Below are 27,122 nucleotides of genomic sequence, written 5' to 3' on the forward strand. Positions count from 1 at the left end.
TAGGCAGCATCTGTCACACTCAATGTTTTATTTCAACAGACATCCCTGTTTAAAAAAAAAAAAAAAAAAAAATGGTGGGAGAGTTCACCATTTCATCACTCCCTGCTGCAAGGAGCACAACTCCCAACCAAGGCCGTAGATCCTCGGGGCAGCGCTCCAGTCTTTCCAGCCCAGCACAGAAAGGAGCTGCATTTTTTAACTTGTTAAGAAAAATCTATCAAATATGTTCCTTCTCCAGAGCTAAGGGCTGAGTCCTCAGGGTAGAGGTCCTGGACTTAGAGCAGCTGGGGTCCTGGAGGTGATGCTGGGGCTGGGCCTCTGTGCCAACGGAGATCCTGGGCCATCAGTCCCTGGGCCCTAGAATCCATATTTGGCTTGGGTCTGCCGGCGACTGAGCTTGTTTTCTGACCAGGTGTTCTTCAGCTCCAGCTCCCGCTCCTTAGCCTATAACACAAAGGAGGGGTTGGGAGAGTCACAGTGGGCACACTGACTAGGGATCACACCCACAGCCTTTGGACACACTAAGCTCACACTGTACCACTGGACATCCCAGACCCAGATTGTTTTGTTTTGTTTTTTTTAAATAAAACAGATAAAGTTGCTATTGAAAAAGCCTTCTGGGGACTCAGTGAGTAGAGGTGGCAGCCACCAAGCCTGATATAGCTGAGTTCAACCCCTGGGACCTGCATGGTGAACAGAAACAACAACAACAAAAACAGTGAAATTTTCCTGACCGCTATACTCACATTGTGGTACACATCTATGTAAATACAGACACACAAACAATAAATAAAATGTACTAATCAACTTCAATAAAAAGGATGGGGCTCAGATGGTAGAGTTCTTCCAGGAAGCACTCAGTTCTATCCCTAGCACCTTGGAAACCAGAGAGACACATGCCCATAACATGCCATAAATCTCAGCACTCAAGGGGCAGACCCAAGGGAATCAGAAGCTCAAAGTCATCCTAGGCTGGAATGCTTGAAACCCTGCCTCAAAAAACCCCAAAAGAACCCTATAATACACTACCCTCTTACATAACATGATTTCACTAAATACCGGAACTAGACTCCTGTGAACCAGAGGCAGGGGGGAATGATATTAAGAACACAGCCTCCCCCTAGTGGCCACATGGAGAACAAGAGAGTATGCCTACCAAAAGGGTGGTGCCTGGCTCCGGCTGTATTAACTTCCCTCCCATCCCCAAGTTTAATGGAATGCTGTGAGCCCTGAGCATCCTCACCTGATGAATCAGATATGTGATCTGGTGTTTCCTCCGCTGCTGGCCAGTTGGCTGTTCACCTTTCTTCTACAAGAGAAAGTAAAAAGAAAAACAAAAAGCAGTCCTTAATTCACAGATGGAAAGACATAAATCTCTCATATGCCTAGACAGTATAAAGCTGACAAACTAAAGCATTAGACATACAGCCCAAATCTTTAGGGAGAACAAGGGAACTTGGAGCTGCTTTTGTGTCTGTATACTTATAAAGCTAACATTTTATTAGAGCCATTATGAAAAACAAATCTAAAATGAGAATGCTTGCTAGAAGCAGCCCATTAATCCCCAACAGGCTGGCTACTCTTTGAAGTCAGGGCAGGAGTCACTGTCTCTTTGATAACCCCACTCTCCCTCAAGCCCGCCTGTGGACACTAGCTTGTAGTGAGTCTAGGACAGCTTTTATACCACAGGCATGTGATCTGCTGACCTCTCTTCAGACTTTCTATCCATCTGCCTCTTAAACCTTCTTCATTTCTGTCCTCTTCTCTCCAGCCTGGGCAAATGTCTGGTCTGGCTCCTACCTACCACTTACTAAACCCTCATCCATCCATCATCTTTGACCGAATCTGTACTGTCCTATCCTATGACATGTCAACCACTTCCCTGGGACAACAAAGTTCACAAGCTCCTTCTTCCTCGATCTATCTTCCAACCTCCATCAGTAACTACATTCAACTCCAAACCACAGGTTGATGCGAACGATTTACTGTCAAGATCTATACTGGTCTGAGCTTTCACTGTGTGGTTTTTCTGTCCTCTGCCCGAGCTGTCTCGGGCTAGAAGCTTTCTCGCCAGCCCCACCCAACTCTCAGAACTCCTCCCCAGAGTCTCCTCAGCACTTATGTAATCAATTTGCACTGTAATCATTTACACTCAAGTGTCCTTAAATCTCATCCCAACTCTGCTGTCAACTTCTTGGGGAGAGAGGGGACTCTATCCTTTCTTCTCTTAAAAAGCAAGCTCAACAAAATGAAATGGGACAACACCCTGAAGCTGGGAAAAGACCAGATTCTAACACTGCTACTCAATGCATTACAACTGTAATTGTAACGTTACAACTGAAGGTGATACACACGGACGTTCATGCCTCCCACAGTAAGCACACACCAGCAGCTGCCTGTGATGATGCCTCTCAAGCCCAACCTAGCAAAGCCCTTTCTCCTAAGTGGTTTTTCCAGTAAACAATGATAGATCTATGCTGCTCTAACCACAATTCTTTGCTCTATCCTGTATGACCGCCAACATTCAGTTAAAATAAATGATGGGGGTCTGGAAGGCCATCTGTGACCATAGAACAAAGAAAAACCAAATTGGTGGTGGTGGGGTGTCATAAAATCCTCGACCTTGGTGTTGCTGGCATGCAGCTCATATCCAGCTACCCCACCCATGGCAAGCTCATAAGTATCCATACTATTCAGTTGCTAAGTGAAGATACTTTCAGCATACTGACTGAAGAAAATGAGCACAGGGACGGCCCTTAGTGTGGGAAACAAGAACAACCAGAGACAGAGGTTAGCTACAACAAACTATGGAAAAAGTAGCAAAAGAAGAGCAGCATGCTTGGGATCCAGGGCCTAGAACCTCTGAAGATCTGCTGTGCCCACTCCCCAAAGATAGGCTGAGCCAGCTCCCACATTAGTAGCATGGAGACTGGTGTGATTAGAGAGCATCTGTAGATGCTGGCTGGTCAGTGGGAAGAGACATACACAGCAGCTGGGAAACCGACCCAATCATTCATTCTCAACAACCAGAGCACACCAGCATCTGGACAGCTGTTAAATTCTGTAAAGTTCTGAAAGGCAAGCTTTGTTCCCATGAAGCTTGGTGTACACTTCATTCCCATGGGCAACAGTATTTGCTAAATATACAGAGGTATATTTAGAGAACAGTAGGTCAGATGAGGTGCAAGGCCTTCCAAGTAGGCCATCCAAATGGTCTTTCACACTTACTTTGCTGAAGGACTTCATGGTTTTCTCTTCTGTCAGTGACTTGGTCATCCACTGCTGAGCCCCACTGAGTTGGTCATCACCTTTGATCTCCACAAAGTTGATTTCCTCTCTCCCTCGGTTCCTCTTGCCCTGTAGCCGCTTAAACTGAAAAATAAAAGTCATCAAAACAGGAGTGCAGGTGTCTGGGAAGTGGGTGAGGAGAGCCGGAGACACTGCTAAGAACCCGCCTCTAGCCTAGAGTGCCCTTGGTTTCTCTCTGTGAAATAGATGTCTACTGGCTCCCATGGAGCCAGGTGAGGGCTGCTGCTCAGGAGGTCTCCTGGAGTCAGAGCCAGGGTGGCCAAGAGTATTTGTAGAGATCCATAAGTGCAAACCAGAAGACTGTTTGCCTGAAAGGTCTATTCTTCATTTCTGTTTTGGACATAACCATGAAGCCTCAAACTCAAAATCCTCCTGCCTCAGTCTCCCAAGGACTAGGATTACAACTTTCAAAATGAGGGTAGGGGGCTGGAGAGATGGCTCAGCGGTTAAGAGCACTGACTGCTCTTCTGGAGGTCCTGAATTAAAATTCCAGAAACCACATGGTGGGTCACAACCATTCATAATGAGATCTGATGCCCTCTTCTGGTGTGTCTGAAGACAGTGACAGCATACTTCCATATAATAAATAAATTGAAAGAAAGAAAGAAAGAAAGAAAGAAAGAAAGAAAGAAAGAAAGAAAGAAAGAAAGGAAGGAAGGAAGGAAGAAAGAGGGAGGGAGGGAGGGAGGGAGGGAGGGAGGGAGGGAGGGAGGGAGGGAGGGAGGGAGGGAGGAAGGGAGGAAGGAAGGAAGGAGAGAGAGAGAGAGAGAGAGAGAGGGAGGGAGGGAGGGAGGGAGGGAGGAAGGAAGGAAGGAAGGAAGGAAGGAAGGAAGGAAGGAAGGAGAGAGAGAGAGAGAGAGAGAGAGAGAGAGAGAGAGAGAGAGAGAAAAGGGTGGGCAGTGGTGGTGCTGCACGCCTTTAATCCCAGCACTTGGGAAGCAGAGGCAGGAGGATTTCTGAGTTCAAGGCTAGCCTGCTCTACAGAGCGAGTTCCAGGACAGCTAGGGATACACAGAGAAACCCTGTCTCAGGGGAAAAAAAAAAAAGAATAAAGAAATGAGGGTAGGCCAGGGGATGGTGATGAACACCTTTAACCAACAGAAGCAGATGGATCTCTGTGAGTTTGAGGCCAGCCTGGTCTACAAATCAAGTTCTAGGACAGCCAGGGCTATACACAGAGACACTCTGTCTTCAAAACAAAACAAAACAAACTTATTGAGAGTAAGGGGCTGGAGAAATGGCTCAGCAGCTAAAAAGCACGGGCTGCAGGGTCCAGTCCCAGCACCCAAATGATGGCTTACAACTATCTAACTCCAGTTCCAGGTAACTGAAGCCCTCTTCTGGTCTCCATGTACACTTGCATGCATATGGTACACAGACACACAGGCAAACCGCCCAAACACATAAAACAAAAATAAATAAAATCAAAGGTAGGTGGGTGTGGCCTTTTTTTTAAAGGAACTGAGTCTGACCTGTAGCCCCAGCTACATGGGAGGCAGAGACAGAAGAAGCCTTTAAGTTCAGAAGTTTGTTTGTTTTCTGTTTGATTTTGTTGTCACTTTGTGTCACTTCTTTTTTATTGCATTTTATTTGTGTGTGAGAGAGAGACTGAGAGAGACAGAGACAAAGCCAACACACACTCAGATCAAGGCACACGGGTAGAAATCAGAGAACAGCTTGTGGGAATTGCTTCCCTTTTTTCACAATGTGAGTAAAACTCAAACCACGAGGCTTAGCCACAGGAACCTTGTACCCACCTCCTAAGCCCAATGAAGCATAAAGAATCCTAGCAAGACCCTGTCTCAAAAAATAAAGGGGGGGGGGGGACTGTAAGATTTCTCCTCTAAAAATTCTTTCAGGAGGATGTGATTCACTAATGTACTTACGTTAAGTGTGTACTAAGCCCTGGTTCATCTCCCCAGCCCTGTATGGCACACATGTGTAATCTCAGCATTCTAGAGGCAGAAATGGGAGAATCAAGGTGATCCTTGGCTACACACGAGTTCAAGGTCACCCTCAAAGACAGACAAAAACAGACTACCCAACAGTTCTCTTTCCACCTTTTCTTTCTCATTGGATTGGTATGCCACCATCAAATTCCACCCCAAAGAATCCATGAAGAAAGAGAAAATAGGGTGGATAGTAAGGGAGCCTCAAAAGGCCAAAGAATGCTGGGCGTGGTGGCACACGCCTTTAATCCCAGCACTTGGGAGGCAGAGGCAGGCAGATTTCTGAGTTCCGAGGCCAGCCTGGTCTACAGAGTGAGTTCCAGGACAGCCAGGGCTACACAGAGGAACCCTGTCTCCAAAAAAAAAAAAAAAAAAAAAAAAAAAAAAAGAAAGAAAAGAAAAAAAGAAAAAAGAAAAAAAAAAGGCCAAAGAATTCTCTATAAAACTCCTGTTTTTTTGATCTCTGGAAGAAGAAAGGGGGTGGGGGAGTTAACAAAGATGAAAAGGAAAAGGAAAGACAGGACAGGACAGCCACCATCTGGGCATGGTAGGTACATACCTGTAATCCCTACAGTGAGGAGGGCAAGGCAAGAGAACTGCCATGTCTTTTGAGGCCAGAGCCCCTGGGTAGGGAAGGAGAGGAAACAGAAGGAAAGAAGGAGGAAGAAACCCAGACCACCTGGAGCACTGATCGGCTTCAGTGAGACCCAGGCGCTGGTGGGGCCTGTACAAGGAACTACCATGGTTACTCAGGGAATTTTTAGCTGCTGCTTGAGCTGAGAAGCCATGGCACTGCACTTGCCTTAAGGTAATACTCAAAGGAGTAAGCACAAGCTACCGATCAGAACAAAGATTAGCAAAAGACGAACAGACAGACACCTTTCTGGGGAAAGTAAACAGAAAATTATTTTTCCTAAGAACTAAGCTGCAACTTTCCTGCAGATGAGACAGTTAGTTGTATCTTGACCTTGGGTGGAAGGCCACAGAACATCCTTCAATGTGCCTGTCAGTCAAGTTAAACCCAGAGGTCCTGATCACAATGGCTAGGTATCTCTCAAAACACATTCTCCCTTTCTTCAGTGTAAATCAACCAGTAATTCAGCCAAATGATCACTCAACTAAAAAACTATGTTATGAGCCTCACTAAAAACAGATCTAGCCATGAGAGCAGACTCTTGCCTAGTCATAAGGGCAAGTACCCTAGGGAGTTTGAGAAGTCCTCAAAGGAGACTGGAAATGTCTCTCCTGTGTTCTCCATCCTGCGGAGCTCCCACACAGATGGGATGGCAAACATTCCAGCTGCCATGAGAACCAAGACAACAGCATAGAGATAGCAGCACAACTCAGCAGAAACCATTTTGTGGAGCTGTGATACCAGCCCTGGCCTGCCCCAAACTTTCTTTCATAAGGAAAAATTTAACTGCTATTACACAAACTATTGTTGGGGTTTCGTTTGTTTGTTAATTAGTTTTATGTCAACTTAACACAAGCTAGAGTCATTTGGGAAAATGAAACCTCAGTTGAGAAGATACCCTCACTAGATCAGTCTGTGGGCAACCTGGGGTACACTTTCTGATTGGTGACTGATGTGAGAGAGCCCAGCTCACTGTGGCTGTGGCCACCTACAGGCTGGTGGTCCTGGGTGCTACAAGGCAGGCTATGCAGGCAGGCCATGAGAAGCACAGCAGGATGCAGTGCTCTTCCATGGCCTCTATGTCAGCGCTGGTCTTCAGGTTCCTACCTTGAGTTCCTGCCTTGCCTTGCCTTCCCTGAATAATAGAGACTACAGCTGGAAAGATGAAAGAAACCCTTTCCTTCCACAGCTTTGTTTTGTTTTGGTTTTGTTCATGGTATTTTATCACAACAATAAAAAGGCTAAGACAATGTGTCTATATGTTATACGTACAACAAAAAATTAAGATGTAGTAAAATTCTTTTTAATTAAAAATAAACTTCCGCCAGGCGTGGTGGTGCACGCCTTTAGTCCCAGCACTCAAGAAGCAGAAGCAAATGGATTTGAGTTTGAGGCCAGCCTGGGTCTACACAGTGAGTTACAGGACAGCCAAGGCTACACAGAAAAACTGTCTCAAAACAAACAAACAAACAAACAGTAAATAAATAAAATAATAAAAATAAACTCCCCATAATCCCAGCAGTCAGAAGACAGAACATAAAACTTGCAAATTCAAAACCAGTCTGGCCACATAGTGATACCCTGTCTCAAACAATCAAAACAAAAGCAAAGCAAAATCTAAACAAGAAAACTTCTTTTAACTTCAGGTTTGAAACCTGGTATCAAAAATGGCCATTGATGGGCTGGAGAGACTCTGCCAAGAGTGAGTGCTGCTCTTACAGAGGATGAATTTAGTCTCCAGCACCCACAGCAGCTCCAAAGGGGCCTAACCCCCGCTGGTCTCTGCAGCTACCTACACTTATGTGCATTTACCCTGACACAGACGCATAAAGATATACATAACAATATAGAAAGGCAGGCTGGAGAGATGGCTTGGTGGTTAAGAGCACTGACTGCTCTTCCAAAGGTCCTGAGTTCAAATTCCAGCAACCACAGGGTGGCTCACAACTATCCGAAATGAGAACTGATGCCCTCTTCTGGAGTGTCTGAAGACAGCTACAGTGTACTTACATATCATAAATAAATAAATCTTAAAAAAAAAAAAAAAAAAAAAAAGGCCACTTGTGGGCTTAGGACAGGGCTCTGTAGTCTACTACCTGACTAACAAACACAGGCCTTGTGCTTAATCCCGAGCACAGAAAATAGAAAGCTATTTTGCCTTTGTGGCGGTTTAAAGAAGAAGTGTTTCCCATAGGCTCAGATATTTGAACACAGTCCGTAGCTGGTGGCACTGTTTGGGGAGATGGTCCAGTCTGCTGGAACACTGGTGCTGGGCTGTGAGAGTTTATATAGCCTTGCCCCACTTTCTCTGTTCTCTGCTTCCTGTGTGTGAATGGAGATGTGAGCTCTCAACTTCCCACCTATCCCTACTGCCATGCAAGCTGCTTGACCCTTGCCTTCCCACTGCAACGGTCTCTCATCCCTTTGGAACTGTAAGCTCAAAACCGCCTTCTATAGGTTGTTTTTGTCATGGTATTGTCTCACAGCAACAGAGAAGTAAGTAATACATTTGTAACTCACTGCTTCATCATCAATGAAGGAGGCATCAGGGGCAATTTCCTGGGGAGGGACCAGAGCCGGGTCCGGTGCAGGATAGTAGCCACCACTGTAGTAATCCTATAGCCAGAACAGAAAACAAATGACAGAGGGCATAATGAAGACAAGACAAAGCAAAGTGCATGGAAAAGGCCAATGCTGCACCAAAGCCCCTCAGACGGACCAGCCCAGATCTATCCGAGGACCGACCCTCTGGGTCACCAACAGTCCCTGCAGCTCCCTCATGGGTACTATCCAGGCAGAGAGGTGTTATCTGAGAGAAGGTGACAAAGGATGCACATTCTCTCCTGCTGTGCCCTGCTCCCTTAGCTGCTTCCCTGTGTAACTCCCACCTCACCTCTCCAGTGCCCTTAGACAGACCTGGCCTGTTCTTAAGACACAACAACCTCTGTCATGAGCAGGGAAGAAAAGGCAGTGCTATTAGATCAGAAGCCACATCCCCTCACAGACCAGGCCATCCTCTCCCCTGCTTCCCCTCCTCCCGGGCCCTCCACTCCCTTTCCTCTCTGCTGTACAGTTTTAGGGGGCTGCCTGGTCATGTGCTGACCCTGCAGTACAGGACTGCCTGTACTCAAGAATCACAGGCAGTCTGACTACAAACATGCACCATGAGCTACTTGTTGCTGGGCATGGTAGCATACACCTTTAATCCCAGGACTCAGGAGGTAGAGGCAGGTGAATCTCTATGAGTTCAAAGCTACTCTGGTCTATGTACTAAGTTCCAGGACAGCTAGAACTATGTAGTGAGATGCTGTCCAATAAATAAATAAATAAATAAATAAATAAATAAATAAGAAAGATGCTACAAAATTGGGAATGAACTAGGTTAAGAGCTGTGTACTTGGGCTAGAAAGATGGCTCAGCAGTTAAGAGCACTGACTGCTCATCCAAAGGTCCTGAGTTCAAATTCCAGCAACCACATGGTGGCTCACAACCATCCGAAATGAGATTTGATGCCCTCTTCTGATGTGTCTGAAGACAGCTACAGAGTACTTACATATAATAAATAAATAAAATTAAAAAAAAAAAAAAAGATACCAGTCACTACTCCAGTTAAGGATGAAAGACAGAGGCCATCTTGGCATTGCATGCTGTCTAGCTGAGTGGGTTCTAGGGCACCTGTTTTGCAAAAAAAAGTTGTCTTGACAAGTCACTTTGACTCTGTTCGTGTGCTCCCTTATGTGACACTGCCTGGTACCCAGAAGCTTATACCAAACTTCCCCATTCCTCAACATCTATGTTCAAAGCGGCAACTCTTAGTTCTAGGATTAGAGACCACTCCTCTCCTATGTTTGTTAAATCTCCCACAACCCTCAATAAACTTCCATTTTCAAAATTCTCTATTTCAGTGTCTCTTGCTGATCCCTGTGTTAAAGACAGGAGATAGAGCCGGGCGTGGTGGCACACGCCTTTAATCCCAGCACTCAGGAGGCAGAGGCAGGAGGATTTCTGAGTTCGAGGCTGGCCTGGTCTACAGAGTGAGTTCCAGGATAGTCAGGGGTACACAGAGAAACCCTGTCTCAAAAACCAAAAAAAAAAAAAAAAAAGACAGGAGATAGAGGAACTATTGGGAGGTGGAGTTTCCTGGAAGGAACAAAGGTCAATGGTGGTGTAATCCCACAGGATCCTAGAGCCTTCTTTTCTCTTCGCTTCCTCTGCTGCAGTCCCATGACAAACTGCCCAGCAGTAACGCAGCAAACGGATGCTCAGAGGCCCTTAAGCAAAGCAGCCATGGACTGAAGCCTGAGACCCTGAGTGAAAACAACCCTACTCTCCAGCATATCACCTGAGGCTTCCAGCAGTGACAGAAAGCTAACGTGCAGAACGAAGGGCTAGAGACGTGAGTCACCCTGTAATAATACTCAGGCAATTTACATCTGTTCAGAATAAAAGCAGTATGTTTTGAGACCTAGTAGATATAAGAATATCAAGCAGGGGTGGAGAGATGGCTCAGCAGATAAGAGCACTAACTGTTTTTCTGGAGGTCCTGAATTCAAATCCCAGCAACCACATGGTGGCTCACAACCATCCGTAATGAGATCTGATGCCCTCCTCTGGTGCGTCTGAAGACAGCTACAGTGTACTTACATATAATAATAAATACATCTTTAAAAAAAAGAAAAAAGAAAAAGAAAATCAAGCAAAGTGACCCATAGGCCATATCACTGGTTCAAACTCTCCTTCAGCACCATGTTCCAATATTCCTGGGCTGCCCACTCTGTCCTTACCTACCTGATAATAAGCACCAGCAGCATTGGCATCGCCATATGTGGAAAACTGATTGTAGCTGTAGTCATCCCCAGGCTTCGGCATCCAGGGAGCTCCACTTGACCCTGCCGCCATCTTAAACTCAAGGGGGGCATTGGCTGCATCGTCCTGGAAAGCTGGTTCTGGTTCTGTGCCTGGAGGCAGCTCTTCAGGGACAGTGGGGACAGGGTAAGGGTATGGCTCAACTCCAGGTGGCTCAGCCTTGTCAGGGAGGGAGAAAAAGTTCTCAGGAGCAACTTCCTCGTCACTGTCGTCATCCTCCTGTGTTATCTGCTTGGTCACCTGCAGGGCAGCACTCTTGGCAGCAGCCTTGATGGCAGAGGGTGATGGAGTGGTGGTTGTGGTACCCAAAACAGGAGCAAGTGAGGCGGGCTTGGTCTTAGAAGCCAATCTAGAGGGCTTAGCATCTGAGGAGATATCTGAAGGTTTCCGGGAGAAGGCATGGGGCAGGAGCAACCTGTTAGTCTCTTTCACAGTCAGGTTTTTAGGTTGGGGGAGCAAGGCAGACAAACCAGTCCCCTCGCCGGATCCCTAGTGAGCCCAAGTTTGGAATGAGAGGAAAGAAAGACAAGTGAGACTTCACGTTATACAGCAGCAATATGACAAACAAGATCATAGTTCTACACTTCTCTGAGGCCCTCGGCCCTTGATGCTCTGTTACATCACGCACTTAGGCCCTCCTATTCCAGGACTTATATAGATGTTCTTTCCACAATGAAAGGCCATCTTGGCTCGGCTCTGCCCAGTCTCGTTCCATGATTATCTGACACGGATCCTACCTGAACTCCGAATCTTCAGTAAATACAGTTCGTGCCCTCAATCTCACATTAGCCCTTCTTAAAAACCTAAGTCTTGAGTTCAGAGAAATTATTCAGTGATCAAGAGCACTATTCATCTTCCAGGCAATCAGGATTTAGTTCCCAGCACATATATTGCAGCCCACAACCTCTAGTAACTACAGCTCCAGGGAATCCAATACCTTTTTCTGACCTCAGCAGCCATCAGGCACACATGATGCATATATACATATATGTACATATGTATACATATATTGTATATGTATATGTGTGTGTACGTATACACACTCATATACACAAAATAAAAACAAATCTTAAAAACAACCAAATATTCACCTTCTCCCTCCCTTGAAGTGGTAATTAGTCAAGAACATTATTCTGCTTAAGAGATATCTGTACCTGTTGCTAAAAGCTCCTTCTGCCAACCCACCCAAGGAAAGCCCTCTGTGTGGTACATCGACTAATGCCATAGCAAGCACTTAGCTTATCAGTTTCTACACTAATTGGCCCCACCCCTCCAGAGCTCCTCTTACTCATATGAATTGCAGGATTCTGCTTTCTGTATGCAAAAGGGCTGGTCTGTCCTAAGTATAGAGAGGTTCCAATAGGAAAAGGACAGTGGAATATGATTACTGTGTCACTGTCCTCGAGCACCAAGAAATTCCCACAAAGAGTGAGTGAAACAGGATTTCTGAGATAAGCAGGCCAGTCAGAGGAGAGGTGTTCATTTGGAGGAGGACCAGAGTGAGGTGCTGGGGGCAGGAGGTCAGGAGCCCTGCTCAGGCCACCTTAGAACTTCTTTGTTGTTGTTGTTGTTGTTGTTTTGGGGAGGGTTATCGAGACAGGGTTTCTCTGTGTAGCCCTGGCTGTCCTGGAACTCACTCTGTAGACCAGGCTGGCCTTGAACTCAGAAGTCTGCCTGCCTCTGCCTCCCAGGTGCTGGGATTAAAGGCGTGCGCCACCACTGCCCGACCAGTTGAGACTTCTGTTCATGCTTGCAGCTGCTTCTCTCCAAATACAATAGCTACTTGACTCCCCAGGACCAGATCTGACCTTTGGAGTCAGAATACCTGACACAGGTGTATTCCACCCACACTAGCTGTCTGACTTTGGGCATATTCCTCAGTTCCCTCTTGTAAACTATGGTCATAACCTAGGATTTAGTCCCTCCAGTGAAGAAGGAATCCGTTAGATACCAGTAAGGCATTTAAAATGAATGATACCTAGTACCAAGTAAGTGCTGTCTGCGTATCTATTTCCAGATTAGAAACACAACAGGAAAAGCAGGCAATTTTACAACACAAGTGTCCCAATCATCATCTCACCAATGTACATAACTCTCCCTAATCAATCCTTCTACCTGAAATGTAATGGACTGAATTAAGTGACAGTCTCTGCTCCTACCATTGCCTGTCCTTCCAGAGAGGTCAACTTCATTGTGCTAATGCCAGGAAAGAATGAGAAAAAGAGGGGTGAATCAGATTCAAAGCAACTACATTGGAAACCAAAGTTAGACCAACAGTTCTCAAATACCTGCAAACATGCTAGCCCTCAATTGAAAACCTTTGGGCCCTTTAAGTCCTATCTTTCTAGAAACAATACAGAAAGAGATTAAGGGTTGGGCAGTGGTGGCACATGCCTTTAATCCGAGCACTTGGGAGGCAGAGGTAGTTCCAGGACAGACAGACAGGGCTATACAGAGAAACCCTGTCTAAAAAAAAGAAAAGAAAAGAAAAAAAAAGAGAGAGAGAGAGAGAGAGAGAGAGATGAAAGAGCTATGGCAATCAAGCTTACCTGCAGGACAACTTTCTTCTTCGCAGGTTCATCTTCCTCAGAATCTGACTAAGAGAAAAAGAACCAGAGTAAAGCATAATTGTTTTAGCACAGTAGACGAAACATACTCAACAAACATTTATAAAAGACCGAGGGGCTGGAGAGATGGCTCAGTGGTTAAGAGCATTGACTGCTCTTCCGAAGGTCCTGAATTCAAATCCCAGCAACCACATGGTGGCTCACCATTCTCTCTCCAAGTCTGATCTATTGTGTGCCAAATACCATCCTTCCTGGCTGGGGAAGACAGGAAAATGATGGGTCAGAGATCCTGACTGAAAAAGGGGGCCACTAATATTAGCCTTTGGACTCACCAGGACTGGACCACATTGAAAAGACATGCCTGAGCTATTTGCCAAATGCAGTGGCTGCCTTCAATCACAGCACAAGAGGCAGGTGGACCTCTGTGAGCTTACACTGTTTTTAGGCACACATATCCACACTCATACATAATTAAAAGAAAAAAATGTTTAAAAATTGTTTTAAATAAGTGCTTCTTAGAACCATGGAGGTGGCTCGGCTCAGCAGGTAAGAGCACTTGGCATGCAAGCCTGACAATCTAAGTTTATCCCCTGGAACCACGTGGAAAGCCAGATACAATAGTGCACATCTGTAATCCCAGCATTCCTACAAGAATGGAGACAAAAGAATTGGTCAAAAGGGCTGGCAAGATGGTTCAGCGGTTAAGAGCACTAACTGCTCTTACAAAGGTCCTGAGTTCAAATCCCAGCAATCACATGGTAGCTCACAACCATTGGTAATGAGATCTGATGCCCTCTTCTGGTTTGTCTAAAGACAGCTACAGTGTACTTACAAATAACAATAAATAAATCTTTGGAGAAAAAAAAAAGCACTACCATCATTAACAAAAAAATGACTTCTCAAATCCACCTTTCCATGGTCTTGGTCTAGGCATTTGTAAGGTAAAGGTGATTGAACTTTGGTGGCTCACCTTTAAGCCCAGCACCCAGGAGGCCAGGGGAGGAAATTCTTTAAGAGTCTGAGGCCAACCTGACCCTGTGTTTTTTTTTTTCAAGGCCTGGGCATCAAGAGTATTAGACACTAATCTTTAGAAATACAACCTGGGCCATTTACTTTAATGTGCCTGAAGAGCTTCTGTGTGATCTGCTCACAAAGAACTTGGATGCCAACAAGCATGACAAATGCCCAAATAGCTGTGAAATTAAATAATAATAATAGAAAAATCAGATGTAGTTCAAGCTTCCCTCAGTGACTATAGCCATTATGAGTACAGTACTATTGTGTATGGAATTTGTGTGAGGTAGCTCTTTCTATGTAACCATGGCTGGCCTTGAACTTGTAATGATCCTGCTCCTGCCTTCTGAGTGCTGGGATTTTAATGAGGCACACCTCCACATCTGGTTACAGAGACTTCTAATAAAACTAACCCTTCAGATCAGAGTGAGGGGAAAGCACATAATCAGTGTATGCATGGCCCTAATTATCAATCTACTGGGGATCTACCCCCAAGTCGAAAGCTGTGTATTGAAGAAAACATAGCCATTTCACTGACGGTGTCGGGGCCTGAGGACCACACTAAAGTCACACTGGGACAACAAATCAGAACACAGGTTTTTGTGGCAGCCATGTCACTTACTGGGTGGGAAATGCAGCTACTCACCCTACCCAATGCTAGCTAGAATACTATTACCCCGTCACAGTGACACTGAGACTGTATGGGCTACTGTCCAAGAAAATGCATATGAACCAAGGTTCCTAGCAGAGCTCAAGGTTATCATTCTTTCTCCCACACCACAAGAAACACTCAATCAAGAAAAAGACATAAACATCACCATCTGACCATGTGTAACTCTTTCTCTCTTCAATCCACACACACACACACACACACACACACACACACACACACACACTCCTGCATTCTGATCCTGGAGAGCTCAAGAAACCCCAACACCTTGTTCCCTGTGTTATCCTGGTCCTGAGCACAACTAAACTAAAGCATCTGCCACAATAGATCTATGAGCAACTCTGAGGTAACTCAAGACCACCAGTCTTTTTGTTTGTGGGTTTTCATTTTTTGTGTTTGTTTTTTGGAGACAATGTTTCACTCTGCAGCCCAAGCTAGCATTGAGCCCTCAGCAATCCTGCTTCGGCTTTCCAGGGCTGGGATTACATGCCTTGTAAAGTATGTCCTCTTTTCTTAGATCCTGTGAAACACAGGGGTCACAGTCACAGTGGAAACAAACTGTCCTTCCTTCAGCTAATAGAAATGAAGACCAGATCAGCAGTGAGAAGAAAATTCAGTTTCTCTTTAAATGTCAAGACTGTTTTCAATATAGTAGTGATAACCTAACTTTTTTGGGTTTTTTGTTTTGTTTTGGTTTTGGTTTTGTGTATTAAAGGGGATCTCTCTATGTACCTACCCCTGGCTGTCCTGGTACTCTCTATGTAGACCAGGCTGGCCTCAAACTCACAAAGATCTGTTACATCTGCCTCTGAATGCTGGGATTAAAGGTGTGAACTACTCCCAACTGATGTCTATTATATAAACACAAACACAATCCTCTCTACTGACTGACCAGGTCAAATATGCCACTACTTCTGATCTAACTACTCACAATCATCCTTCTTTGAGCTTCTATTGAGAGCCCTTCATAAATTATCCTGTGACATAGATCACTATGACAAACTCCCAGACACAACACATCAAGCAAATAAATAAATAAAAGAAATGCTGAGGGGCTGAGCAGATGCCAGTGGGTGAGAGTGTTTGCTGTGAAAGAGTTCCTAACTCCAGTACCACACACAAACCCAGGCACAGCTACTTGTGCTTGTAACCTTGTAACCCCAATATGGTAGGGAAAAGACAGGCAAATCCTGGGAGCTTGTAAACTAACCCAGCTTAGCAGTGTCGGGTTCTGTGAGGCACCTTGTTATAAATAATAAGATGGAATGCTTAACAGGTAGAACCAGGCCTGAGGAGCACACCAGATCTCACAGGAGGCAGGAGAAGGCTCAGTGACAGCCACAAAGAATGACCAGGTGCCAGTAGATGAGGAAACAGAATATAGACACACTTCCTGGCCCTTTCACAAACCTCACCAACCTGATCCCAGGCATAGCTGGAAACACGGGACGCCATTGTACACTATGCAGAGAAGCTACGGTGCCACTCAACACTCCTGGGTACCTAGGAACCTGACCACAGACTAAAGAAAAACAAAAGTACAGAAAGAAATTATCCCAACAACCCAAAGAAAAAAGAAAATTTAGTGCTGTTGGTGCTGTAGCTCAGTAGCAAAGCACTCACCAACACTAGAGAACCTGGGTTTAATGAGTGTAAGTTCATTAGAATACAGCGGGCTTCTTAAACATCTTTCTCCCTTTTGGCTGGGGAAATTTGTATGTGGCCTCCCAAGTATACAGGTATACAAAAAGCATATCATTAAAATACTTTATAATAAGCCATGAAGAAACGTATCTTTTAGGGGGTTTACTGTTGTTGTTGTTGTTGTTGTTTGAGACAGGGTTTCTCTCTGTAGGCCTGGCTGTCCTGGAATTCACTCTGTAGACCAGGCTGGCCTCAAAATTCATCCACAGAGATCTGTTTGCCTCTGCCTCTTTTGGGATTAAAAGTAAGAGCCACCCTACACAACCTTCTGAGAATGTAGGTATCGCAATCTTCTTCAGGGCTGATCCATACTTTGACTTTATAAGCACCAGTACTAGGTTTGGGGTTGCAGCTTGGTTACTGGAGTGCCTTGGGCACTAGGACCTAATTCTCCGCCTTGAATTTTAAAACCTTGCATGGTGGTACATGCAGGTTAGTAATCTCAGCACTCAGGAGGTAGAGACAGGAAGATCATAAATTCAAGGTCATCCTAGGCTTCACAGTAATTCTGAGGCCTGCTGGGGGCTACATGAGACCCTGCCTCGAAGAAAGGGGTGGGGAAGAGGATGCCATGAATATTATGTAATATAAAATGGAAGAAGTATGATTAGAGCTATTTCTGAAATTCTCAAGACCTAGAGAAGGCTCCACAGTTAAAAGCATCTGTTGGGCCGGGCAGTGGTGGCACACGCCTTTAATCCCAGCACTTGGGAGGCAGAGGTAGGAGGATTTCTGAGTTTGAGGCCAGCCTGATCTACAAAGTGAGTTCCAGGACAGCCAGGGCTATACAGAGAAACCCTGTCTCGAAAACAAAACAAAACAAAACAAAACAAAAAAACAAAAACAAAAACAAAAAAAAGAGCATTTGTTGTTGTTGTGGGGCTGGAGCGATGGCTCAGAGGTTAAGAGCACTGACTGCTCTTCTAGAGGTCCTGAGTTCAAATCCCAGCAACCACATGGTGGCTCACAACCATCTGTAATCTGATCTGATGCCCTCTTCTGGCCTTCAGGCATACATGCAGGTAGAACACTGGTAAGAAATAAATCTTAAAAAACAAACAACCAACAACAACAATAAGAAGATCTGAGATAACTTTGTAGATAAAATGCTTACCACACAAGCATGAGAACCTGAGTTTAATATCTACAACCTAGATTTAGAAGGAAGGAAGGAAGGAAGGAAGGAAGGAAGGAAGGAAGGAAGGAAGGAAGGAAGGAAGGAAGGAAGGGCAGGCACAGTGGTGACTCACAACTGCCTATAACCCCAGTTCCTGGAGAATCTAATGTCCTCTTCTGAGCTCTACACAAGGGCTCAAACCCACACCATACTCAGACACACATAAGTTTTATATATACACATATACATATACATAAAACTTTCCTGGTACTGGAGGCCTTTAATCCCAGCACTTAGGAGGCAGAAGCAGGCAGATGGATCTCTGTGAGTTGGAGGCCTGGTCTACTGAGTAATTTCAAAACAACCAGGGCTACACAGTGAAACCCTGTCTTGAAAACAACAACAACATAAAAAAAAATTTTTTTTTTTTCAGAAAGTAGAACTCAAAAGTTTTAGGAAGTCCCTAAAATATATCAGGTTCCTAAGACTTCCTTCCTCCCCAAGGTTATATAAGCAATACAGACAGCACAGCTAGCAGCACAGATACCCTCTCTAACCTACAAAGCCGTCTACACGTCCAACCTACAGAGCCGTCTACACGTCCTGCAGTTTTGTGGCAGCCACCAATGGTCCTTTGGTTGTGAACTGAGCTGTGAATACTTTTTTATTTATATATTCATTTATTTATTTATTTTATGTGCACTGTAATTTTGCCTGTGTATATTATATCTGTGTGAGGGTGTCAGACCCCTGGATCTGGAGCTACAGACAGTTGTGAGCTGCCATGTGGGTATTAGCAATAGCACCTTCAGAAGGGACCCACAAACATTACAGAGCCCAACCCCTGAATCTGAAAGGACAGTCCCCAGTTGTGAATACTTACAACCCCAGTAAACTCCATGATTTACCAAGGTGGGTTTTGGTAGTATTTTTGGTCTGTTGTAGGTCCCCTATTTGAGGTAAGGGAACATTTGTTCACAACTCCCTAGGAATAATGTCACATAGCACTGTTGTCTCTCTCAGCCTGGACCACTGAGTAAAACTGGGACGGTGACTCACAAAACTTAGCCTCACAAAACCCTAAACCTCAGTGGCCACCACTGTCCTCTCTAGCTGCCAAGAGTGACAATATGCACACCCAGAGACTGCTGAGCAAGAGCGGAAGCAGACATGTTCCATTAGGCCAAGTCCAGCGGGATCTACGCATCTATCAGTCCTCATTCCCCATGGCAGCCTTCCTCTTATCTTCTCAGGCTCTGGTTCTGAGACTCTCTCCAAAAAGCAATCACTGGCTATCAGGGCCAGGAGCCAAGTAGGAAATCAAGGTTAAAAACAGGCACTCCACCTCTCCAGACTCCAAATGAATTATACTATTATCTCATTAGCTGGATTCATCAACTTCTTTAACTCTTTGGGGTCTCTTATCTACCCTATGGTTAAGATTTTGTTTTCTCTATTTTGCTTCTTGTTTGTCTTCCCTTCTGATTTGTGCCTGCCCATGCATCTTCTCCTTATCTTTTCAATTAATATCAAAACAGAGCTAAGCACAAGTCTAACCTCTGCCTCCACTTCAAAACTATATGGCTTGAGGAAACTTGTCAGTGTTCTCTAAGCCCATTCCCTTCTAGGTAAACTAGAGTTAAGAGCCTAGCACTAAAAGCAGTGGAGGCATGTGCATGCCAGTAACTTAGCACTTGGGAGGTAAGGCAGGAGGATCAGAAGTTAAAGTCACCCTTCACTACACAGAGTTGCTGACAGCCCAGGTTAGACCTTTTTTAAAGGGGAGAGAAAGGAGCTCAATGCTGTGCCAGCACCTTCAGAAGGGACCCACAAACATTACAGAGCCCAACCCCTGAATCTGTTGTCTGAAATAGTGTCTCACTATGAAGATCAGTCTAGCCAGAAACTACAGAGCTCCACCTGCTCTTACATCCTGAATGCTGAGAATTAAAGGTGTGTGTGGCCAATTTCCACAAGGAACCAACCCTAAACTTCTTTTTATGTCAGAATAGACTATGAAAATTCTAACATAAGACTTGCTATCCTAAGTTTGTCTTTTTCAGTATCTTCATCCCACAAGCCTAGAAAATCAACCAATGACTTCTGTAAAGTTTCAGTAAGAACAAGAAAAGCAGGGGTGCCAGGCATGGTGGCGCACGCCTTTAATCCCAGCACTTGGGAGGCAGAGGCAGGCGGATTTCTGAGTTTGAGGCCAGCCTGGTCTACAAAGTGAGTTCCAGGACAGTCAGGGCTATACAGAGAAACCCTGTCTTGAAAAAAAAAAAAAAAAACACCCAAAACAAACAAACAAACAAACCAAAAAGAGCAATAAAGGAGAAAGAAAAGAAGAGATAATCAAGCACTCCACAGATCATTCTGAATTAAGTCAGAAGCCAAGTGAAGCCCAGGGAGGCCAGGCTTGTGGCACTTGCCTATAATCCCAGCACTAGGGAAGCTGAGGCAAAGAATATTTGGAAACTGAGCCATACACAGTTAAACCCTGTCTCCACACTCACACAAGATGGGGAAGAGGAGGAAATGATGATCATCAAGGAAAAGGAAAGATGTCTGAGTTGACTTTGGACACCTCTGCCCATGAACAACAGATAACCCGGCCAATGTCAAATCAAGGGTTAGACTACAGTTTACTGAGATGATGAATAAAAGGAAACTTAAAAAAACAAACAGGGCTGTAGAGATGGCTCAGCAGTTAAGAGCACTGACTGGGGCTGGTGAGATGGCTCTGTGGGTAAAGAGCACCCGACTGCTCTTCCGAAGGTCCGGAGTTCAAATCCCAGCAACCATATGGTGGCTCACAACCATCTGTAACAAGATCTGACTCCCTCTTCTGGTGTGTCTGAAGACAGCTACAGTGTACTTACATATAATAAATAAATAAATCTTTAAAAAAAAAAAAAAAAGAGCACTGACTGTTTTTATGAAAGTCCTGAGTTCAAATCCCAGCAACTACATGGTGGCTCACAACCATCTGTAATAGGATCTGATGCCCTCGGTTCTGGTGTGTCTGAAGAAAGCTACAGGGTACTCATATAAATAAAATAAATGAATAAATCCTAAAAAAACAACAAACAAGATGTTGTAGGTGGCTTTTTCCTTCCCCCCCCCCCCCCGAAACAAAGCTTAGAAGCACTATAATTCTAAAAACAAAACAAAACTTTCTTTAAGGCAGTGAGCTTGCCCATGTGTTGTGGTTTGAAAGAACCTGCCCCCATAGGCTCATGGGGAGCCGTACTGTGCTTGCCTTTCTGGACTAGGCAGCATCTTTGTTGAAGGGGTGTCACTGGTGTGCGATGTGAGGTCCCAGAAGCTAAGCCTGACCTAGTATGTCTCAGCCTCTTCCTGGATCTAGAAGTAGAATTCTCAGCTACCCCTCTAGCCCCAGGTCTGCCTACACGCCACCATGCTTGCTCCTATGACAATAATGGACTGTAAGCCAACCCTGATTAAATGTTTTTCTTTATAAGAGTTGCTATATGGCCGGGCAGTGATGGCGCACACCTTTAATCCCAGCATTTGGGAGGCAGAGGCAGGCGGATCTCTGAGTTCTAGGCCAGCCTTGTCTACAGAGTGAGTTCCAGGACAGCCAGGGCTACACAGAGAAACCCTGTCTCGAAAAACCAAAAAAAAAAAAAAAAAAAAAGAGTTGCTATGGTCATGGTGTCTCCGCACAGTAATAGAAATCCTAAAACATTCTGCAGACATGCACAGAGGGCTCTCTACATACATGTGCTCAGAACCAGAGCTATCAGAACTAGAAGTGACATAGCTCTTTATGGACCAGGTCACAGGCTGGAAAGATGGCTCAGCAATTAAAGCACTGGCTGATCTTCCAGAGGACCCAGGTTCAACATCCAGTACCCACACGAACTAACAAGCAGCTCTATGTCCAGTTCTGGGGTTTATATGCCCTCTTCTGGCCTCCATGGACACTCAAGCAGAGTACCCATCCACGTAAAATACAAATAGTTGGTGGCTCGAGCCTTTAATCCCAGCACACAGGAGGCAGAGGCAGGTCATCTCTAAGATTAAGAAACCTTGTCTTTCTTGGTTTTTGTTTGTTTGTTTTTTGTTTTTGTTTTCGAGACAGGGTTTCTCTGTGCAGCCCTGGCTGTCCTGGAGCTCACTCTGTAGACCAGGCTGGCCTCGAACTCACAGAAATCTGCTTGAGTGCTGGATTGAGAAGCCGTATCTAAAAAATTCAAAAGAGAGAGAAAGAGACAGACAGACAGACAGACAGACAGAGACACCTGACACACCTGAGAATCTTCAATATTCTTCAACATTCTTAGTCTGCCTTTCCCTAAGAGTTATGTTCAAAGCACAAATCTACCAATGTGAATAAAACACAACAGGGATAATTTAAAAAAAAAAAGGGGGGGTGGGTATGGGGGACTTTTGGGATAGCATTGGAAATGTAAACGAGGAAAATACCTAATTTAAAAAAAAAACACAACAGGGAAACAAACAGCTAGGGCGTGGCATTCAATGGACTACAATTTCTTCACACTTCACAACCTCAGTGGGTCAAATTAAAAAAGCCTTCTGTTTTCTGCCACTTTCACAACTACAACCTCCACCACAAATCTTTTTTTCTTTTTTTGGATATTTGAGACAAGGTCTTGCTATGTAGCCCTGTTGGCTATATAAATTCAGGGAGTCCCAAACTCAAGGCATTCCTCAGTCTCTCAAGAGCAGGGAGTAGAAATATATCCCAGCAAGTTGTTCTAATCTCTGTGCAAGAGATGAGCCTTTCCACAGCTGTCACTGAGGAGAGAAGCATTCCCAAATATAGCAAATATAATAAAACAATTAAGTCTTGGGGGAAAATGAGAGAAGAGGAAAGAAGCAGTAGGCAGACTGTGTTTCTGATCCACTCATGGATGGGCTTTCTTTGGCCACAGTTAAATCAAGATCAAGGTTAGTTTCAACGAGGAAACAGAAGGCTTTTGTAAAATCTTAGACTAAGAAATGACAAACTTAAGCCGGGCGGTGGTGGCGCACGCCTTTAATCCCAGCACTTGGGAGGCAAAGGCAGGCAGATTTCTGAGTTCGAGGCCAGCCTGGTCTACAAAGTGAGTTCCAGGACAGCCAGGGCTACACAGAGAAACCCTGTCTTGAAAAACAAAACAAACAAACAAACAAACAGGAAAAAAATTTAGAGTGCTCCCCATCATCAGGGAAATTTTCTCTTCACAACCGATGGAGATCACCATAGAACACCACAGCGGGGGGCTGGCGAGATGGCTCAGTGGTTAAGAGCGCCGACTGCTCTTCTGAAGGTCCCGAGTTCAAATCCCAGCAACCACATGGTGGCTCACAACCATCCATAACGAAATCTGATGCCCTCTTCTGGAGTGTCTGAAGACAGCTACAGTGTACTTACATATAATAAATAAATAAATCTTTAAAAAAAAAAAAAAAAAAAAAAAAAACACCACAGCGGGGCTGGAGAGATGGCTCAGTGGTTAAGAGCACTGACTGCTCTTCCAAAGGTCCTGAGTTCAAATCCCATCAACCACATGGTGGCTCACAACCATCTGTAATGAGATCTGATGCCACCTTCTGGTGTGTCTGAAGACAGCTACAGTGTACTCACATACATTAAATAAATAAACAAACAAACAAACAAACATTTTAAACAAAACAAAACTACAGCAACTAATTAAAATGCAGAGTCCTGAAGCCTGATCCCAATGGACAGACTCATCTATCAATAACTCCTGCACCCAAGGCTGAGATGAAGTTAGAGGAGGGGGCAGCCTGATAATCTTGCAGTTTGCTCTGACACTGTGTCTCCTGGTAACATCAGAAACTACACCCATAAATTTCCATTCACATGACTGCCTAAACTTGAGCTGAACAAGGACAATAGTCTCAACCCTACCTAAAGAACTACAGGCAGCCATGCTTAGAGTGGGAGAAGCAGCCTTCCCCAGGGAAGAGCAGACCAATTGGTTGTGCAATACTGAATGATCATCCCTGAAAACATATACACAGAACCACATACAAGCTGAGGTTACATATTTAGAAATACATATACACACACATGCATGCATATTAACAACAATAAATTTAAAAAGGACATGAATTTGAAAGAAAGCAAAAAGGGGATATATATGAAAAGATTTAGAGAGAAGAAAGGAAAAATTATATAATTATATCATAATTATAATTTTAAAAGTAAGAGAAGTAAAACAACAACAACAAAATGTAGGGTCCTAAGTAGCTTCTGCCTTCATGGAGTTTCTACACCAGAGAAGGAAGAAAAGCTAAATATATAATGTAATGTAGTAAGGTGGTCAAACTACAGAAAAAAACAAAGAAGACCAGATATGGTGGCTCACATCTTTGATCCAGCACTCACAATGCAGAGGCAGGAGGAGTTTTGAGGCCAAATTCCAGGCCAGCTAGGGTTCCATAGTAAGACCCTGTCTCCAAAAAAATCAAAGCAGGGAGGGGTGGGCCAGAGGTGCTTGGAACATGCCTTCCAAGCCAAGACTTGACAGAGCGTGATGAAAAGACCAAGACAGCTACTGGGGGGGAAACTGAGTTAAAGAACTTTACCTACAAAAGATAAAGATGGCCCTTGGTAGCTTGGAAAAACTAAAGAAAAGCAGAGTTAGCAAAAGGAACCCAGGGTGGACCAATTCATTTACTAAAAGATAGAAAGCAAAGAACTGTCACAGGCTGCCTCCTTTATCATGGAAGTCCTCATGGAAGAGGCCTTATCTTTTCCTGCTTAAACATCTGAAAACAACATAAGTCAGGAATGATGGCACAAGTCTTTAATCCCAGAACCCAAGAGGCAGGAGCAAGAGGATCTGAGTTCAAGGCCAGGTCTACAGAGCAAGTTATAGGGGGGCATCTAGGACTACATAGAGACCATCAAACAAACAAACACACAAACAAACAAGAAAACACTGTAATCTTAGCTGCCTCTTTTAGAAACTATACTCTAATGCTCATCTAGCCTGGACAGTATCTAGATGGTGAAACAGATTTAAACAGATCCAGTTGTCAATCTCCAGTAAGACTACATGCTGGACTCCATTTTCATATCTGTAAATAGTATGTTAGGGCTGAGGATATGGCCCAGTTGATAAGGATGCTTGCCTAGCATGCACAAAGCCCTAGACATGAATGTAAGCTGCATAAAGCAGGCATGGTGGTGTTCAGCTGTAATCCCAGCACTCAGGAAGGAGATGGAGGAGAATCTGGAGTTTAAGGACAATCTTAGCTACTAAAGTTGAAGCCAGCCTGGACTACCAAATCCTGCTTCTATAGGTTGTAATCCCAGCTACAGGGGAGACTGAAGCAGAACAATCTAAAATTCAAGTCAGTCTAGACAATCTAGAAAAACCATTCCTCAAAATAAACAATGGAAACAGGGCTGGGTTTTGTAGCTCAGTGGAAGAGCATTTACCTACTATGTGTGAGGGAGGCTACAAGTCCAACTCCCATTGTGTGTGGGGGTGAGGGAGAGGCAATACTCAATTTCTTATACCAGGGATAGTGTAATACACTTTTTAATCCAGCACTTGGACTCTGAGACAAGAGGATCACAAGTTGAAGCCCAAGCTGAGCTACACAGTGATTCAAGAAAAGCCTGGGTTACAATACTAGAACCATGTCAAAATAAGTAAACATTCCATCTCTTCTCTAACTCCACTCATGTCCTTTACCTCCTTCCAGCCTTCTTATTTTAGAGATGGGGCAAAGGATAAGGCTGGTCCTGGATGTTCAACAGGAGCACTTTAGTCCCACCAGCTGTCACTTCAGGCGCCACTTTTAACCTGCCCTCAATATGGGAAGAGAAGCCAACTGAGATAAAGATGCTGAAAGGGAAAGAATTGTCTCCATGCATGCGCCTTAAGCCTGTCAGTACCAAGGATACCACGCATCCCTTTCTGCAAGGAAGTCCCAGGTTCCAGAATGCCTCATGGCCAATACCCTAACTCCCCAAAGCAGGCAAGTTCAGGTGAATTTAACCGCCTTCTAAGAGGATTCCAGCGGCTCGGAGTCAACGGATGCGTTTGTCGAGCTCCATTATGGTTACAAGTCCCTCCTACCCCTAAACTCCAGCCCAATGGGACTTGAGGTGCCCCCCCCCTCCATACTCACATCGCCCTTCTGCAGCTCCGGCGCCGCTATCCTAACCGGTTCGGTTCTCTTCTTTGGCTTGGGAAGGCCCAAGGGGGGTCCGACACCGCCCACAGCTGGGGGCAGACTGAGCCCAGGGCCTTGAGGCGATGGCAGCCCCAGCCCCTCTCCAACTCCCGCAGCTTCAGCAGGGCTCACTCCTGCAGGTGGCGGGAAGCCGCCCAGGCCAAAGGGCAGCGGCGGAGGCGGCTGCAGTCTGGGGTCTCCGGTGGGCGGGGGCAGCAGGAGCGGCGGGGGGAAGGCTGGGGCCAGCATCTGGGGGGGCGGGGGCAGCAAGGCCGGGCCTTTGGGTGCAGGAAGAGAAGCGAACAGGCCTCCTAAAGTGGGCCCTGGCATAGGAGCCGCCACATCCTCTTCCTCCGGCTCCGGCTCCGGCTCCGGCTCATCCGGCTCACTATCGTCGCTGCTGGCATAAGCAACCAGAGACATGGCGCCTCCCGCCTTTGGGACGCCCTTGCTGGCAGACTAGGCCTACTTGAGACCCGGGATGTCCCGGCGGCCTAGTAGGCCCTACCAGCGGGCAAGGCGGGGAACCGAAAAGCGCCTCCTGCTCCGTGCTCTAGAACTATCCCCGGCAGGAACCCATGGCTAGGGTTGATTTCCACCGAGTAAGAATTCCCGCTACACTTAAGCTCCTAGCACCAAGCAACTACACACACCTAATGGCCGCCGAGTCACTCCGCCTACTACTCACCTCACAGACTTAAGAACTACAATTCCCAGAGAAGACTTTAGCAACAACCCCATTCTCTACCTCCGGGAACTCAGTGCAAAGCATGGCGGGAATTGCAGTCTAAAGGTGGCGTAAAGGGTGCGCAGAAAGACTGAGCGAAAGCTTCCTCTGATGCAGTGATTCCTGGGATTCGTAGTTTGTTTGTTTGTTTGTTGTTGTGTGTCCTTTCAAGTCCTATGTTACTACAAGCCCCATGGATCAGCGCGGTAGCACGTAAGCATTTAGAGCATTTCGGTACTTGAAGTTCCTCAGAGCAGCTAAGGATTATGGGAGCTGTGGTACCCTTAGAAACTGCAAGTGTTGTCGGGAAAGTGATGAAGTCTGGGAAAGTAAATAGCTTAAAGGGAAAGTTACCTGTAAATAAAACAGTGATGCTTC

At 45.2% G+C, this 27,122-nt stretch overlaps 1 protein-coding gene across 1 annotated transcript; it reads right to left on the minus strand.

Moving 5' to 3' along the window:
- Window positions 1-26,660, minus strand: Prcc (papillary renal cell carcinoma (translocation-associated)). Its single transcript, NM_033573.2, has 7 exons — window positions 25,973-26,660; window positions 13,308-13,355; window positions 10,681-11,247; window positions 8,413-8,508; window positions 3,229-3,372; window positions 1,244-1,309; window positions 1-444 (listed from the first exon to the last, which is right to left on the minus strand). The coding sequence occupies exons 1-7, from the start codon at window positions 26,438-26,440 to the stop codon at window positions 358-360; spliced, it is 1,476 nt and encodes a 491-aa protein (NP_291051.1). The 5' UTR covers window positions 26,441-26,660; the 3' UTR covers window positions 1-357.
- Window positions 26,661-27,122: the final 462 nt, after the last annotated feature.

Source organism: Mus musculus, chromosome 3 (assembly GCF_000001635.26).
Source record: "Mus musculus strain C57BL/6J chromosome 3, GRCm38.p6 C57BL/6J".
NCBI lineage: Eukaryota > Metazoa > Chordata > Mammalia > Rodentia > Muridae > Mus > Mus musculus.